At 40.4% G+C, this 17,500-nt stretch overlaps 2 protein-coding genes across 4 annotated transcripts in view; one reads left to right on the top strand and one right to left on the bottom strand.

Moving 5' to 3' along the window:
* LOC125044985 (FAD-dependent oxidoreductase domain-containing protein 1-like) overlaps positions 1 to 4,632 on the bottom strand; it is a 5,154-nt gene extending 522 nt beyond the window's left edge. The window contains exons 1-8 of the mRNA XM_047641987.1: positions 4,078 to 4,632; positions 3,643 to 3,872; positions 2,800 to 2,913; positions 2,455 to 2,617; positions 2,190 to 2,335; positions 1,575 to 1,815; positions 1,233 to 1,347; positions 1 to 155 (exon numbers count right to left, since the gene is read on the bottom strand). The exon at positions 1 to 155 is cut by the window's left edge and continues 522 nt beyond it. Of these exons, the coding sequence (XP_047497943.1) occupies positions 16 to 155; positions 1,233 to 1,347; positions 1,575 to 1,815; positions 2,190 to 2,335; positions 2,455 to 2,617; positions 2,800 to 2,913; positions 3,643 to 3,872; positions 4,078 to 4,533 (1,605 nt within the window). The 5' untranslated portion in view covers positions 4,534 to 4,632 and the 3' untranslated portion in view covers positions 1 to 15. The remainder of the gene's footprint in view (positions 156 to 1,232; positions 1,348 to 1,574; positions 1,816 to 2,189; positions 2,336 to 2,454; positions 2,618 to 2,799; positions 2,914 to 3,642; positions 3,873 to 4,077) is intronic.
* Positions 4,633 to 15,022: 10,390 nt separating this feature from the next.
* The window catches only part of LOC125045074 (F-box protein At3g58530-like), a 12,567-nt gene continuing 10,089 nt past the window's right edge, over positions 15,023 to 17,500 (top strand). For 2 of the 3 annotated variants that reach the window (XM_047642150.1, XM_047642152.1), the window contains exons 1-2: positions 15,024 to 15,187; positions 15,960 to 16,151. In XM_047642150.1, the coding sequence (XP_047498106.1) occupies positions 15,161 to 15,187; positions 15,960 to 16,151 (219 nt within the window). In that variant the 5' untranslated portion in view covers positions 15,024 to 15,160. Of the gene's footprint in view, positions 15,188 to 15,959; positions 16,152 to 17,500 lie in introns of all 3 variants that reach the window. The other variant, XM_047642151.1, reaches the window with a different exon arrangement.

The raw sequence follows: 17,500 nt of genomic DNA on the forward strand, positions 1-17,500 counted from the left end.
ATGGTTATCGTAGTGTCAAACAATATTTTGCTCATAAAGGGGCTCATTGGTTAGGACTCGCTCAAACCCAAACCTCTCCAAGTTAATAGTATGGTACTCCCCATGTAGGATACTTTCCATCACTGCTCGACCAACACCTGCAGCTTGCTGTATACCTGTTGGCAGATGCTGGTATTAGAGTCATCATTATCGATTAATGTTCTCAGTAGCAGATGACAAAGACCCATCAAAAAAAAAAAAAAAAACAAGCAGTCATTAAATGATCCTTAAACTCACACACATATTTTCTTTCTTTTATATATTTATATTTATATTTATATTTATATATCTATATATCTACATATCTATATATCTACATCTCTACATCTCTACATCTCTACATCTCTACATCTCTACATCTCTACATCTCTACATCTCTACATCTCTACATCTCTACATCTACATCTACATCTACATCTACATCTACATCTACATCTACATCTACATATATATATATATATATATATATATATATATATATATATAAAGGTCTCATCTATTGTCCAACATCCTTGTCTGACACACACACACCCCAACAAAATGTAGTGTGAAGTTAATTAGATTAGAACTATGGCATATAAAGAAAATAGTTGTTACCCCTTTGAGCATAGCTCAGAGGGCAATAAAACAAAGAAATGGATATACCAAGGGGAAAATTTCAAGAACCAGGCATGAGGAAGTTTTCACCATTAATAGGCATTTTGAATGGGTACTGCACTAGTACTGCACAGTGTAGTAAACTAAGAAAACCTAGAGCTTGGTGTATTCCTATATTTTAAGCAAGCATCAGCAATGAGATACCCCTAAAATGTAATAAAGAATGTATTTTTCCTGCAAAGGCTAACTATAAACCCTAGGCTATGGTCTAGAATAAAATATGTGATGCTTACTACACACAAACAAAATTGCAAACAAACCTACTGCCTGTCTGAGACAGCACAGAATAGCTGTAGCAAGAGAACACAGTGCAGCATGATGGTAAGTTATGAAAATGAGCCTAAAATATGGAAGAGCAATGACCAAATGTATGAATCTAGACCACTATATGATGTCCAATAAAATAAGAACAGCCAAAAGAATCTGTGCATATCTGGAAAATATTGATACCCTGTACGAACCCCTCCTGTAATATTTAAAACAATCAAAAGGGGAAGAAAACTGAATTAAAGAGGCAATTAAAAACTAACACTTACCATGTCCACTAAATCCAGTAGCAATGAACATGTTTGTAAAGATTGGGTGGAGTCCAATTATACCATTCTGATCAAAGCTGTTGTAGTCATAGTATCCTGCCCAAGAACTTTGTAACTGTAAATAAAAATACTGATTATATCTGACCTCCTGCATGAAGTTGACAATTTCCAAAGGATCATTTTACGAAGGATCCCTATATGGGATTTGACTTTTAAAGGGACTGACTTTGAACTTCCACTACAGATAATGGGATGGCTTTAACATCTACTTACTCAAGATCTGAAACTGATATATATTACGAATAATAAAGACAATGAGTTAAGTCAGTTTAAAATACAAACCTTTAAGTTTTCAAATGCAGGAACTCTGTTAGCAATAGTTGGCCAAACATTTGATTCAAAAAATTCATAATCTACATCCAAGTTCTCGATAGAGGGTTCATGTTCATCAGTGGGTGACTGTCCACAAAGGTATAATCCTCCCAACCCTTCTCTTCGGAAGTATGTTCCATTTGGGTCAATAAGCAGTGGGCTGTCTAACCCTGGACCATCTGGAGCATGCACACAGTACACATAACGCTTTCTGAAAAAAGACACTTCATTTAAAGAGACTTGATATAATGTGTAAATATCATATGACTGTCCATCCTGGTGACAGTTTCAAAGATGTTTGTAAAAATAGGAACTCTGGTACTGGCTCAATCTATATTACACTTTTAATGAAGCTATATTTCGTCTCCCTCAAATCTGATGGCATACCAATCCTAGATACTTCTATGCTTGGTAGTATGACTATATGTAGAACTTCTCACCAGATGTTAAAAATGCTGCTCATGAGTTGCTATATCTATAGGTAGACAGACCAATATATGCTCTTACAAATTAAGCTCAATTATAAAAACTGTGCACACTCCTCGTGTTTTGGTAACTGGCTTCAATTTTTACAATTCTACAAACCTAGGTTCAACAGGTATTGGGACACCCATGATTCCTGTTCCTTTTCCAATGCCAACCAATCGGCCAACTTCACCTGACCATGCTCCAGCGGCCACCACGCATATTGAAAACCTGATGTTTCGTTTTTCACCATCTGGGAGAGTAATCTGTCAAGGTTAGAAAAAAAAAAGAGACAATGAGAAAAATCTTAGAAAAAACAATTTTTTTTCTCATCCTGTTAGAAATTTATATAGTTTATCTACTACATTAACTTGAAATGGCTCACCTCTGCACAGTTGAGATTTTGTAATACTGATGATCCAGTTACTTCTGTGACCATGTCATCTAAGCTATGGTGTTCCAATCCTGTTACTTTCCCATTGACATATTCAGCTCCCAAAGACACTGCCTTTCTTCTTAGACTGAACAAGAAATTCCATGGGTCAAACCTGTAACATATTAAATAGAAATAATTCAAACTGATTAGCCAACTTGAAGATTAATATAATGACTTGTAAAATTCTTACTGCTGATTAAAATACATGGTAATAATTATGGAATACCAAAATACTCAAATAAGAAATAAATGTTACCAGCTCAACCATTTAAAAAAAAAAGACCATTTTCTTACCATCCTTCATTCTCAAGGCCTATAACACCTGCCTCCACTCCATCAGTATTTAGCCATGGAAATCTTCTTTTTAACTGCAGTGCTGATAAAAAATCCACTTTAGCACCCATTTCACTGAAAGCAAATGATGTATATCTAGTAAACTCTCAAATCTTAAATCTTTTTTTTTTTCATAAAAATATGTCTTGCTTAGGGGGAGGGAGGGTGGGAGTGAGAGGGGAGAGGGAGGGAGGGAGGGAGGGAGGGAGGGAGGGAGGGAGGGAGGGAGGGAGGGAGGGAGGGAGGGAGGGAGGGAGGGAGGGAGGGAGGGAGGGAGGGAGGGGAGGAGAGGGGAGGGGAGGGAGGGAGGGAGGGAGACAGAGAGAGAGAGAGAGAGAGAGAGAGAGAGAGAGAGAGAGAGAGAGAGAGAGAGAGAGAGAGAGAGAGAGAGAGAGAGAGAGGAGAGAGGAGAGAGAGAGAGAGGGGGAGAGAGGGGGAGAGAGGGGGAGAGAGGGGGAGAGAGGGGGGAGAGAGGGGGGAGAGAGGAGAGAGAGAGGAGAGAGAGAGGAGAGAGAGAGAGAGAGAGAGAGAGAGAGAGAGAGAGAGAGAGAGAGAGAGAGAGAGAGAGAGAGAGAGAGAGAGAGAGAGAGAGAGAGAGAGAGAGAGAGAGGGAGAGAGAGGGAGAGAGAGGGAGAGAGAGAGAGAGAGAGAGAGAGAGAGAGAGAGAGAGAGAGAGAGAGAGAGAGAGAGAGAGAGAGAGAGAGAGAGAGAGAGAGAGAGAGAGAGAGAGAGAGAGAGAGAGAGAGAGAGAAGGATATAATATAACTTCCCCTAAAATTGAAAGCCTATACCAGTAATACATACATCTGTACTTTAAAGTTTTCTTTCAACTGCTCAACACCCGCTTCAGAAGCCAGAGTAAGATAGCCACTTGGGTTGAACTGTACATCAGGAGGTTCCATCCCTTCCACAGCAAGGAGTTCAGGTGACCTCCGCAAGAAGTCCATGCCATAGAGTGAAAGTTGTATGTTCTCTGGGACACTGAACTGTTGACGAATGCCACCCACTGATAACACTGTTGAGGCCCTTTTGTACTGAAAATAATAAATATTTGGAATACACTGCATACTGTTATCATGAACTTGGTTTACTTTGTAGATATGCCTTACAGTAATACAAAATATATCACATAAATAATGGGGTTAATTTATATCATACAGTGACTGCTAGTCAGTGAAACTTATCATTCATCAGAAAGCTCAGTTTTACAGAATAATGAAATAAGGAAGAGGAACTTACCGTAGAATCTTCCTCGACAACAACCACATTTAACCCTCTTAGAGCTCTTTCCTTCAAGTGATATGCAACAGACGACCCGACCGCCCCTCCTCCAATCACCAATACATCGCAAAATGATGGCCAGACTTTTTCAGCATCTTTCGACCTCTGATTTTTTTCTTCGGTGTTCTTCGGCACATCGGAAGGATCCGATGACTGAGGTTTCCCTCTAAGGCCCAAATAACCTTTGACATCATCACTCAGAATGTTAAACGTCCTTCTCACTGGGTTATCCTCGTGTGAACGGTATGAACCATCTCCGGGTTTATCTTCCCAGTCAGATAATTTGGACCCGCTGGTAGACAAACATTTCCTCGTCTCGGGCCATAAACAACGCCACGACCGGAGATTAAACTGCTTTCCTCGTGTCCTACACCCCTTCACGAGTCTGTTTGCACCTCTACTTAAGGCGAACATATCGAATATACAGCGAACAGACGACTTTTCAACACCCCACCAACACTCACTGCCTCCCCGTGCCGACTCCACATGTAAACAAATAAATCGTCTGCAGCTGGTCGGTTGCGCAGAGAAATCCCTCGAGTGACCCTGATTAGAGAACGGGGGAGGGGGAGGGGGGTTAAAGCACAAGTCTTCATTGCCCAGAATAAAGTAGATGTGGAGGAGATGCAAGCTAAATGATGTTTACATAAATAATTTTTGCTGAGATGTTTAAATAGTTATGAATAATAGATCTATATTATCAAGAGGTGTGTTTGCTTCCTTGTTTGCGTCTGTATGCGAAGGGGGGAAATAGAAGAACAAACAGAGTGTAAACAAAATTTTAGAATAGTAACCCAAATTATTTCAACATATAAGTAGACGCGAAATGGCAAGATCAACAAATTATGATAAAGTTAATGCTACAAGAAGTGTTCGTCACTGGGGAGGATCACATAGTCCTGACCGTTTTTTGCATCAAGGACACGAGGAAGAATGCGTACACATAAGTCTCTCTCTCTCTCTCTCTCTCTCTCTCTCTCTCTCTCTCTCTCTCTCTCTCTCTCTCTCTCTCTCTCTCTCTCTCTCTCTCTCTCTCTCTCTCTCTCTCTCTCTCTCTCTCTCTCTTTCTTTTTCTCTTTCTCCACCCCTCTCTCTCTCTCTCTCTCTCTCTCTCTCTCTCTCTCTCTCTCTCTCTCTCTCTCTCTCTCTCTCTCTCTCTCTCTCTCTCTCTCTCTCTCTCTCTCTATCTCTCTCTTTCTCTCCAACACACACACATTGGGCCCATTATGATCTCATCCTCTGACCTTGTGGCAGTCTAGTCACAGTTACTGTTTCTTTATTTATTTTGTAAGCTACAGTAAGTTCACTGTTAGATTAAATACCTGTTATATATTGTACTCTAAGCTAGGGAATACAGTCTTATATCCCACACATAATATGTGAACATGCACGCACAAATACAACGCACACAGACATACACACACACACACACACACACACACACACACACACACACACACACACACACACACACACACACACACACACACACACACACACACACATACACAACGATGACATAGGAATACAACACAAAAAAACAGGAGGTAAAAAAACAAAATAAAAACGAACAAAGGACTGAAGAAGAAAAAAATCCTTTGGAGGGTGAAAGGCCTCCAAGCAAAACACGTTTACTATCGGAACCAAAATGTGGAGACAGACAGTCATTAGCCTTGCAGCCAAAGGGAATACCGAAAGATTATATAAAAATAGTTTATACAAATATAGATGGTTTATGTATGAAATTATTAGAACTAGACATAATTAAGTAATAAGCCAGATGTAATATGTAGACGATGAAACATTAGGACTCAGAGACTACAATATTTGGAAAAAAGATAGGGCAAATGGAAATGGAGGGGGGTAGCAATATTAACAAGGAAAGGAATTGTTATAAAGAAGATAGAGATTCAACAAGACCCCATAGCAGAATTAAAGGCAATTGAGGTAGAAACAAACGGAGTAAATATAACAATAACCACAGTGTACATGCCACCTCATAAATCGGTGTAGGTTACAAGAAAATTACCCAAAACTTATTGAAGAAACGTTAAAGAGCTTGGAAGAAGTGCTACAACTTTCGGAAACTAATGCAAAGGAAATTATTGTAATAAGGGATTTCAATAGCAAAACTGACTTGGAAAGTTTTGATCCCAGAGCTTAGCCAGAATGAAACAGATCATACCAGGATAAGAGGGCTAGATGGACCGTCTATGCTTGACTTAATATTTACAAAGCATAACGATGACATTAAGGTTATGGAGTACTGCCCTCCTCTGGGAAAAAAGTGATCATATAGTAATTAAGTTGAAATACTGTCTGCTACAGGAAAATTTTGATCGTAAGTAAGGAAAGAAAAGGAAAGTACAATTACATGAGATGTAATTATAGAAGCCATAAAGATTTCTTTTATGGCATAAACTGGGAAACCCTCGTTAATGAAGAGAACCTTGATATGCTATATTCTAAATTTTGTATCAAGATTTTAAACTGAAGCAAGAAAAGACCAAAAGTGGTTCAATGATAAATGCAAGAAAATGAGAGAAAATAAACAGCTCCTTTGGTAAAGGTTCACAGAAGACATAGATCTCAGGCAGCGTATTAAAGGTATAAAGTAGGAAGAAATGGGTATACAAAAAAAATGTGGCATGCGAAATTAGACTTTGAAGAGGATATAATCAATGAATTTACAAACCATTCAAAAAGCTCCTCTTTAACTACATAAATAGTAAGACTAAAATTAGAGATCAAATTAGCGCCATCAAAGACAATATCATCATTTATACTAAGGAGGAGGAAATGTGTGAAATCCTTAATGAGAAATTTCAGGGCGGGCCAAGACCACCTCCCCCCTTCTGCTTTTCCAGTGGCATTGTCCAGATCGCCAGTTGACCCGACTAATTTGTCAGCCTGTTCATTGCCATGGATACCCCAGTGGCCCGGTACCCATATTAGCTTGATTGATTTGTTGGCACCATGTAACTTACGAATTATAATACCCAGCAGTTCATTTTAGTGGTTTCTAAGGATTTAATAGCTTTAAGTGAACTTAATGAATCGGAAAAAAATAACTTTTCTATCGTGGGTCGTCAATAGTGCAAAATCAATAGCTTTGTCAATGGCAAAAAGTAATCGAAAAATCGATGTATGATTCGGCAGTCTGAACTTTAGTTCACAATCAGTCGACCGTACACCCGCACCCACACACTCATCCGTCTTGGAGCCGTCGGTGTGTAAAATATATGGAAAAAAAATGAGATGTTTAATAAGGATCTCTCTGAATCTTTGGCGTACCACCACCTCCGGCGCCATGGCCTTGGCTGATGGAAGCCAGGCTTCCATGATAGAAAAAATTGGGGTTTCCCATGGCGCTATGTTTGACTTAACCAGGGTATCGATGATAGAGAGATCTATACCGACTTTCTCGACGAGGTCGTGGAGTCGCGTGGCAAAGGGCCTAGTGCCTCCATTGCCATTAGGGTGGCTCGGGTCTCGAGCCACCTTTGCGGCATAGGTCAGTGCTAACTGGCCGCGTCAGGTACTCCTGACTCCACCTCAAAATGCTCGATCCGAGTACATTTTAGGTCTTCAACACACACACGCAAACAACATTCTGCACAGCATCCAAACCTTTCAAACTTTTTTTCGATGCCGAACCATACACGATTGACCCATAATCTACTTTAGACCTAATCAGGGCTTTATATATCATTAGCAAAGACTGTCTATCAGCTCCCCATTTATTACCAGAAATGCACTTTGATAAATTTAGTGCTCTTTGACATTTATTCTTTAACTGACCAATGTGGTCTTTCCAACTGAGTCTACTAACAAAAAGTAGCCCAAGAAATTTTGCAGAGTTTTGAATAGGTATTGGGCAGTTGTCTAGAGTTAGCCTGATGTTCGGCCTCCTCCTATGTGAAAAAAATGACCCCAATACTCTTTCTAGTGGAAAACTTAAAACCCCATTGGAGGCCCCAGTTATGAATCATATCCAGTGCCAGTTGGATGCGATTTGCTGAGAATTCTGCATTATTGCTGGAATCCCATAATGCGCAATCATCAGCGTACAGTGAGTATTTAAGATTTAAGGGGGAGCTGGTAAGATGTCATTAATCATGCATAAAAATAATGTTGGTGACAAGACACTTCCTTGTGGGACCCCGTTTGCCTGGACAAAAATGTCTGAAAAAGTGACATTGTCAGAAAGTTTCCACGTAATCCAAAAGCATAAAGTTTTGAGTAGGCCATATCGCCATGTCATGTCGTAGGCTTTTTCTATATCTAAAAATACTGAAATCAAATATTTTTTTTTGGAAGTTGCCTCTTGAATATGACTGTCCAGCTTTACTAGACTTGATCAAGAGTCTGATGTTCCTTTCGGAAACCGCACTGCTCGTCAACTAGCAAATTACTGGAATTTAAAAGATGCAATAGCCTACTGTTAACAATTCGTTCCATGACCTTGCATAAGCAACTTGTCAACGCAATTGGGCGGTAGGAGATGGCAGATCTGGGATTATCCCCTCCTTTCAATATGGGAATGATGTGGGCGATGTGCCATGAGTTTAGAAAAGTGTGGCTTTTCCTAATTTCATTGTACACTTCTAGCAACTTAATCATGGCATCATGATTAAGATGCTTTATCATCTCATACTGAATCTCATCGGGGCCTGGGGATGTTCCTCTACAGGCTTCTAGGGCTCGGACAAGCTCATCCATTGTTAATCTTGGTTGTAATCAAAGTCATCTCCTGTGGCAAAGTAAATAGATTGCAGCTCAGCCGTTTCCTTGATGGTCAGGAATTCGGGATGGTAGTTTTCTCAGCTGCTTGTATGAAATAACTGCCTGGCGAGTGCATTAGCAATGTCTCTAGGTAAATCGAAATTTTTGCCCTCATGAATGATGTTATTAATTTTGAAAGATGTTTTTTTCTTATTGATTTTATTGACAGTGGACCAAACCTCTGATATTTTGGTATTGCTGTTGATTGTAGAGACAAAGCTCTGCCAGGAGTTTCTTTTTGCTTGTCTCATTACTCTAAGAGTCCTAGCTCTTGCTTGTTTGTATTAGCAAAAGTTCTCATTTGTGATGTTATTTTTGAAAAGCCTGTAGGCAATCTGGTGTCCACCATGGAACTCTATGCATAACGCTATCTGTCGAAGTTTTAGGAATGGATAGCAATGCTGCTTCTAAAATTCTGAATATTGTTTACTTTATCATCAATGGTTTCTCCAACAAGTTCGAGCTTGACGCTCCTTGTGAAGGCAACCCAGTCTGCTCTTTTTACGTTAAATTTAGGTGCTGAAGGCGTTCTCACTGTGTCGTATGAATATTCAATCAAAATAGGAAGATGATCGCTTCCCAACGAGTCGTCAATGGTGTGCCACAGGCACTTGGCTGCTATTGATGAAGAGACCAGTGACAAGTTAATAAAGCTCAAATTACCGGTATTATTGTCCACCCGCGTCGGGCTACCATCGTTCAGGACTAAATCAGACTTATTAATCAACTCAACTACTTGTTCACCTCTACCATCCACCCGCAGGGAACCCCATAACGTATGATGAGCATTAAAATCACCTAAAATTACTTTATATTGTGGCAGGCTATCCTGAAGAGCAAAGAGCTCATCATAGATTATCACATTATCAGGTGGACAATAAATTGAACATATAGTCAGATACGTGTCATTAATCAATAGTCACTCCAGAAAAGGGAGGCTTCGGTGGATGTACATGGCGACTCCGCCTCCACCCCTACCCTCTCGATCCTTCCGACATTAAGGTGTCTTAAGTGCGTTTCTTAGAGAATTATAATATCGGGAGCATAAGACGAGGCTAATAATTTAAGGTCATTTACTTTAGATCTAAGTCTTTAACAGTTCCATTGTATAATGGTCGACGCGAAAATTATGTTTTATAGGGTTTTGATAGTGCCTTGTCCACCAGTTTTAATTTTCTTTTCATGGGAGGGAGGCGCCTCCTCTCCCTCTTCCCGGGGACCTCTCTCGGGAGGGTTTGGAGACAGAAGTCTCCATGTCCTGCACCTCCTGGCAAGGGAGACGACTGGCAGATTGCAATCTGCTTCCCTCTCGAGAAACCGATCGCGATCCTGGCGAAGTCCTCACAGGAGTACTCTGGACGGGGAGGTGCGCTCCGGACTGTGATTCGGCATCAGCCTCCTTAGGATGTTTATGCTGGGTTGATGCAGCCATTTGATCGATCAATTTCGTCAACTGATATACTTTAAAGTTTAATTCTTTAACGATTTGTTTCAGTTCAGCAATTTCTTTATCCTTAGCTGCAAGTTGTTGACTGACATTACTTGCACTAGGGGTGATGTTAGTTACTGCTGCAGCATACGAAGTATCGGGTTTGTGTGTCAAAGTTTCCACTTTCCTCTTAGCTTCAGTATAACTAGCTTCATGTTTTCTCATATATGCCAATGTCTCAGTCTCCTTCTTCAGGATACTGCACTCAGCAGATCCTGACTGATGGGGACCTCCACAGTTAGCACATTTGGAAATCTGGCTAGTACATGTGATGGTGTTATGGGATTCAGCACATTTACGGGCAAACAAATTTGAATCTTTGTCAATACATCTTAATGAGGTGTGTCCGAATTCTTGGCATCTATTACAATGCAATGGCTTTTGGATGTAAGGTCTTACTTGGACACGTTCATATCCAACATTGACATATACTGGGATTTTATTCAAAGCAAAGGTAAAAAAACATCCTTCCCATCCTTCTTGGTCACACAATAAACGTCCACTACGTCTTGGTCCTTCATGCTCTCGAGAATTTCACTTTCTTCCATCGTTCTCAAATCCCTGTGAAAGATTACTCCCTTACAGGTATTTGGGCCAATAGGAAAGTTTAAGTAAATCCCTAATCTGGGAGTTATATTGTATTTTAACAAGGAGGCTTCCATCTCGCAATGTTTTTACAAAATCAAAATCGCCGTCCACTTGACCATCAAGGACCTTTTTGATGATAAAGGGGTTCACGTTCAAAAGCGATTGATTTTCATTCACGCATTTTACATTCGCGAACCTTGCATTCTCGGTAGGGATTTTGAAAAGTGGTATTCTCGTTTTGTCATTAGTAGGGATTCCATTGTTTGTAGTCATATTGGTCATAGAGGGGTCATGAGTCGCCCCTCCTCCTTGAGGAAGAGAGAGGGTAGCCGGGGTAGCATCCATTCTGGGTATCGGACCAAGTCCGACTCCTTGTCTCAAATCCGTAGTCCTTAAGGGATTCAAAAACTCCTAACTTTTGGTATCAACCTAAAAGCAATAGCTAAGAGAGTAAGGCAATTTTCCGTCCTCTACCCCCCCAGTGGAAGCCTGGTTGCGTTCGCCAGTACCACAGAGGGATCGAGTTATGTAGAGGACACTTCCTTACCGCCGAACTTACCTAGGCGAAGGACGGTAATTCAATGCCCACCCCCCAAGCGAATACGGGAGTTCACGAGGAACTTAAGGCTCAGGAAAGTCACATTAAGATGAAAAGAATTCAGAACAAAGGAAAAAGTGCGCCCAAAGGACGCCCCAGACTACTGGGTCTCCCTACCCAGGGGTCAAAGCCACAAGGGCTACCCTAGTGTAGAAGTGAGCTGCGGGTCTGAGGTGGGGTGCTGCCTACGCCTACTGTAGCCTCGTGTCACCTGCAAAAAACAAGAGCACTGAAGGTATGTAATTACAGGATTTACTTGATTTCATTTTACTCTAGAACACAGAAGTAACAATGTCAAGCGAGACGAGAGGCCCTGGGCTCCAGGGTAGCTCTTTTGGCACTCTTTTTTGCTGCGTTAAGGACAGGGAGCCTCCGGGCTAGTACAGTGGTAACGTGTCGGCCTCTCATCCGAGGGGTCGGCGGTTCGCGCCCCGCCCAGGCGCGAGAAGTTGCAATTGTCGCCTGGAGGTTACTGCTGTGACTGGGCACCACGGCGGGTAAGGATTAAGCTCAGCCGAGTCAGCACCAGCTGACACACGTTAGCGCGTCGGCATTAGTCGACACAGGCCGGGCTCCCCTCATTGGCATAGCCCGGGCGAAGCTCAGCTTCGCATATCGGACTTATCCTTATCCTTAAGGACAGGGTGTTCGCTCATCAAGAGTTCGTACACGAGTGAAGAGCCGAAGAATTACGTACTCCGTTATTGTTAATAACATAGAAAACTAGTATGGATATTAAACCATCTAGGTGGAGTGAAAGGCAAACTCCTCGAATGGATAAAAGGTTTCTTCATGAAAGACATATGAGCACCGTAATTAGGGGGAAACACTCTACAAAGCAGCGAGTAACTAGCTGAGTACCTCAAGAATCGGCCCAGGCGCCGATTATGCTATTTTCATAAATTATTTGGGGTCAAACATAAGCCCAGGTAATTATTAGAATATGTTTGCAGATGACGCGAAATAGCAAAAAAGGATAATAGACGATGTCTCATGCCAATGCTTCCAAAGTGACACCGAGATTTGGATTGTACTTGGAAAATAGAATTTAACACCAATAAGTGCCATGCAGTCAGGTTCGGAGAACATACAAATAGCCCACTGTACAGAAGTTAGTAGACGTAATATTAAACCAAGCAGAAAAAGAAGACGACCTTGGAAAATCATAAACAGGAACCTAAGCCCAAATGATCATATAAATAACAAGTTTCAGAAAATGCTAGGGCTGATTGCCAACATGAAGAGGGCATTTGTGAATGTGGACGAAGACATGGTAAAGAAGGTCATTACAGCCATCATAAGACCTAGTGTTGAGTTTGGTGCAGAGGTATGGAGTCCACACTTAAAAAAGGATATAGATAAACTAGAAAGAGTTCAAAGAGCAGCCACAAGATGGGCACCTACTCTAAGAGATATAAGCTACGAAGAAAGACTACAGAGAATAGGTCTTACTACTTTGGAAGAAAGAAGAAAAAGAGGTGACATGATAATGATGTTCAATTAATTTACTGGAAAGGTGAGGTTAGACAAAGCTGACTTTATAATTTTGAACACAAGAAGGACAAGAGGACAAAAAGTTGAAAGTAAAAAGAGGCGAGAGAGATGTCAAATTCAGTATCCCAAACAGAACCACTGAAACATGGAACAATCTTCCAAACTGTGCATCAGTTTAGAAAGTTATATGGTAATTTAAAAATAGCAGACGGGACCATCCGAGCTTAGCTCTTCTCTCATATTGAAACAACTAGGTAAGAGCACCAGACACACACACACACACACACTCAATTTATACTCTCCCCCCTTCTGCCTCTGTTCCTCTGCCTGTGTGTTTGCCTGTCATTCAGTCTCTCTCTCTCTCTCTCTCTCTCTCTCTCTCTCTCTCTCTCTCTCTCTCTCTCTCTCTCTCTCTCTCTCTCTCTCTCTCTCTCTCACCTCTCACACACACACACACATACACACACACACACACACACACACACACACACACACACACACACACACACACACACACACACACACACACACACACACACACTTTCTCTCTCTCTCTCTCTCTAGCCTCCGGGCTGGTACAGTACAGTAACGTGTCGGCCTCTCATGCGAGGGTTTGGAGGATACTGCTGTGGCTGTGCACCACGGCGGGTAAGAACTAAGCTCAGCCGAGTCAGCACCAGCTGACACGCGTTAGCGAGTCGGCATTAGTCGACACAGGCCGGGCTCCCCTCATGGACATAGCCCGGGCGAGGCTCAGCTTCGCATATCGGACTTATCCTTATCTCTCTCTCTCACTCCCTCTTTTTGCCACTCTCTCTCTCTCTCTCTCTCGCTCGCTCCCTCTCTTTGCCACTCTCTCTCTCTCTCTCTCTCGCTCGCTCACTCCCTCTCTTTGCCTGCCTGCCTGCCTGCCTACCTCCCTCTCTCTCTCTCTCTCTCTCTCTCTCTCTCTCTCTCTCTCTCTCTCTCTCTCTCTCTCTCTCTCTCACACACACACACACACACACACACACACACACACACACACTCTCTCTCTCTCTCTCTCTCTCTGTCTCTCTGTCTATCTGTCTATCTGTCTATCTGTCTATCTGTCTGTCTGTCTGTCTGTCTGTCTGTCTGTCTGTCTGTCTGTCTCTCTCTCTCTCTCTCTCTCTCTCTCTCTCTCTCTCTCTCTCTCTCTCTCTCTCTCTCTCTCTCTCTCTCTCTCTCTCTCTCTCTCTCTCTCTCTCTCTCTCTCTCTCTCTCTCTCATTTTGATGTAACGAGTCTAACAGTCAGTTTGTTAGAATTGCGAAAAGCCATACCCAATAAGCATTCATACATATGGGTATACCTATACACGGAAATACATGCATTAATATTCGATAGTTAGATAATAAATACATATCTGCCATATAGGTAGATAGATGTGCGTACATATTGATGTATAAACATTCATATTTATGAATATTCACTGGGGCGGGCCTCCTGCAATTCTAACACCGCAGTGGTAAGAAAATTTGAAAATTAGATCATTATGTGACTGTTTATAGAGCAAGGGAAGGTAAACATTTTCTTCGATTCTGTGCATGGTTAAAACATTTTATTATGTGTAAATGGATTGAAGTAATCAACACTGAATACATACTAATTAATATCCATATACCAAATAAAAATGTGAAAAGAGCTGTGTAGAGGATAATGTTATTAAATAGTTAGGTAAAAATGCAAAATTAAAGTAGAGGTAAAAGCCAAAAAAATCGAACAAGTTAGTCAGCTGATCAACCAAAACAGATTCTTTCTCATCCAACACAGATAAATGATAACAGTTTGGTGATATTTTTAACATAAAATGTTGTCTATGGAATGCAGTATCCGCTGTGATTTATGACAACTTATTATTATTTTGATATCAATCAGTCTTATACAATCTTTCACGTAACTCAAAATAAAATTTATTTTAAAAATAACATAGATGTGAGCAAAATGTGTTGTCAGTGCCATCTAGAATCGGCGATTTAAGAAAAATTTCCTGGAATTTACTTGTTGAATTTGCTATCTTTGAATGATTTTGACTCTTGTCAGACAGCGAAAGAGTTTCATCGTATCATGTCAGCTGGATGTCTACCATTTGAGGTCAGCTTTGGTGCTATTTGAGCACTCTTTCTACATGTTTTATCAGTTTTTAAATTGGATATTATCGTCAAGTCGTAGAATATTTCTTTGGTCTTTGGGTTACGTTATCCTGGGAGGAGTCTTTTAACATATGTGTTGGTCATTTTAGTGTGTCATGGTTATCTGAGACACATTTCCATTGACTTATGTTTCTTAAGATGAACAATGTTAATTTTTTTCTTCTTTTGTGAATGGGTACTCTAATTTCATGCTATTCTAGAGGCGAAAACTTGTATTAATTAAGATATATGATCCCAACATGACCTTTTGAGTTATGACAATGGTGTCAGCATTGTTTTGTAGCATATACCTGAACGTTTCTAATTGAAACCCTTGTCCAGTTTGAAGGTTGAGCTACTGAACCTTCTTTAGCATTTGAGCATTATCTGTAGACTTAGAACTACTGAGAGCAGCTAACTGTAATATGTGCACCAGACAGTGATAAGGAAGTTTGATGATGCACTACCAGATTTCTAAACACACTGGGCTAGAGGAATGTAGTTGTCTTCCATTATAAGCAGTATTAATCTTGATCGTTAGATTTAGCTTGTTTCTATATATTTTATTTTTGCTTGCTTGCATGAGTCCTTTTTACATTGTAAATTATAACGATTGATGCTCTATGACCGCCAAGGCTCCTGTTTTTATTTTCATTACTCCTAAACAAATTACCAGAGGAAAATAAAGATTATTATTTTGAATCTGTTTGTTGAATAATTTTCATAATTTGCAGGTCCTAGTTGGGCTGTTCCATTATCTGGGAGTGAGTGATCTTCTGTCTGTGTCACAAGTGTCAAGACTATGGAGGGAAGCGGCATCTTACCTCATTGCAGACCGCGTGACAATCATGATCACGGATGATGTGAGCCCTGCTGTGGATACCTTCCTTGCATCTTCCGTACCTTATCACAATTGGGTATTCAAGGTTGGTGGAAAGCTAGTTATTGTTATTACCCAATGCACACTCTCAATGTTCCACTCTTTTCTTCCTCTGTTTCTCTTTCCTTATTTTTCTTTGTGTGTATGTGTGTATGTGTGTATGTGTGTATGTGTGTATGTGTGTATGTGTGTATGTGTGTATGTGTGTATGTGTGTATGTGTGTATGTGTGTATGTGTGTGTGTGTGTGTGTGTGTGTGTGTGTGTGTGTGTGTGTGTGTGTGTGTGTGTGTGTGTGTGTGTGTGTGTGTGTGTGTGTGTGTGTATTATTACTACTATTATTACTACTATTATTACTACTACTATTACTTTAAATACTCCAACTTCTACTGCTGTTACTATTAGTAGAAGTATTAATACTAGTACTACTACTATTACTACTAGTAGTAGTAATACTATTAGTAATAGTACTACTGCTACTACTACATTTTATAGTGGTAGGAGTACAATTAGTAGTACTAATAGTAATAGTATAATATGTACTAGTAGTAATAGTACTGTTACTACTAGTACTACTAATTGTACTCCTACCAGTACTATTACTACAAGTACTACTAGCACTACTAGTATTAGTACCAGTTCTGCTACTACTAGTAGTACTACTTCTTTCTTCTTTCTTCTTCTTCTTCTTCTTCTTCTTCTTCTTCTTCTTCTTCTTCTTCTTCTTCTTCTTCTTCTTCTTCTTCTTCTTCTTCTTCTTCTTCTTCTTCTTCTTCTTCTTTGATTTTATCTTATCTAATGTTATTCTTATTGTTGTTGTTAATATTATTTTTTATTAATATTTTTTTTTATTGCTACTGTTACTATAGTAATTATAAATGATTATTTTTATATCAATATTTTTTTATTATTATTATTATTATTATTATTATTATTATTATTATTATTTTTGCTGTAATCATTACTGTTAATATTACCAGCATCTGCACTACTATTATTATGTTTCACCACCTTTGCCATCATTGTCATTATTTAGTCTAGCAGGTTTTGATAACACCACAGGAAGTCCAGCTGTCAGACCATGGGGTATGGGGGGAGTGGTGGCAAAAAATAGGGAGTGCAGTGCGATCTGTAGGCCTGCACAGCACCAGCATTAGTGAGCACCACTTTGTGGATCTGCTGGCAGCTTGCACCAGCCTGCGGGTTTTGAACCTGAATGGATCCAGAAGCCTTTTCAGGGAGGGTTAGTTGTCCTCCCACCCTTGTAAAGTTTGTAATGATAGGATAGCATGATTATGGCTTCCAAGTTGAAAGTTCTCCTTGCAGTAAGAGGGAAGGTCTGGTTTAGCAGGTAATTTGGAAGAAAAGTGAATGGTGATAATTATTTGCTGCAAAT

Source organism: Penaeus chinensis, chromosome 36 (genome assembly GCF_019202785.1).
Source record: "Penaeus chinensis breed Huanghai No. 1 chromosome 36, ASM1920278v2, whole genome shotgun sequence".
Classification (NCBI taxonomy): Eukaryota; Metazoa; Arthropoda; class Malacostraca; order Decapoda; family Penaeidae; genus Penaeus; species Penaeus chinensis.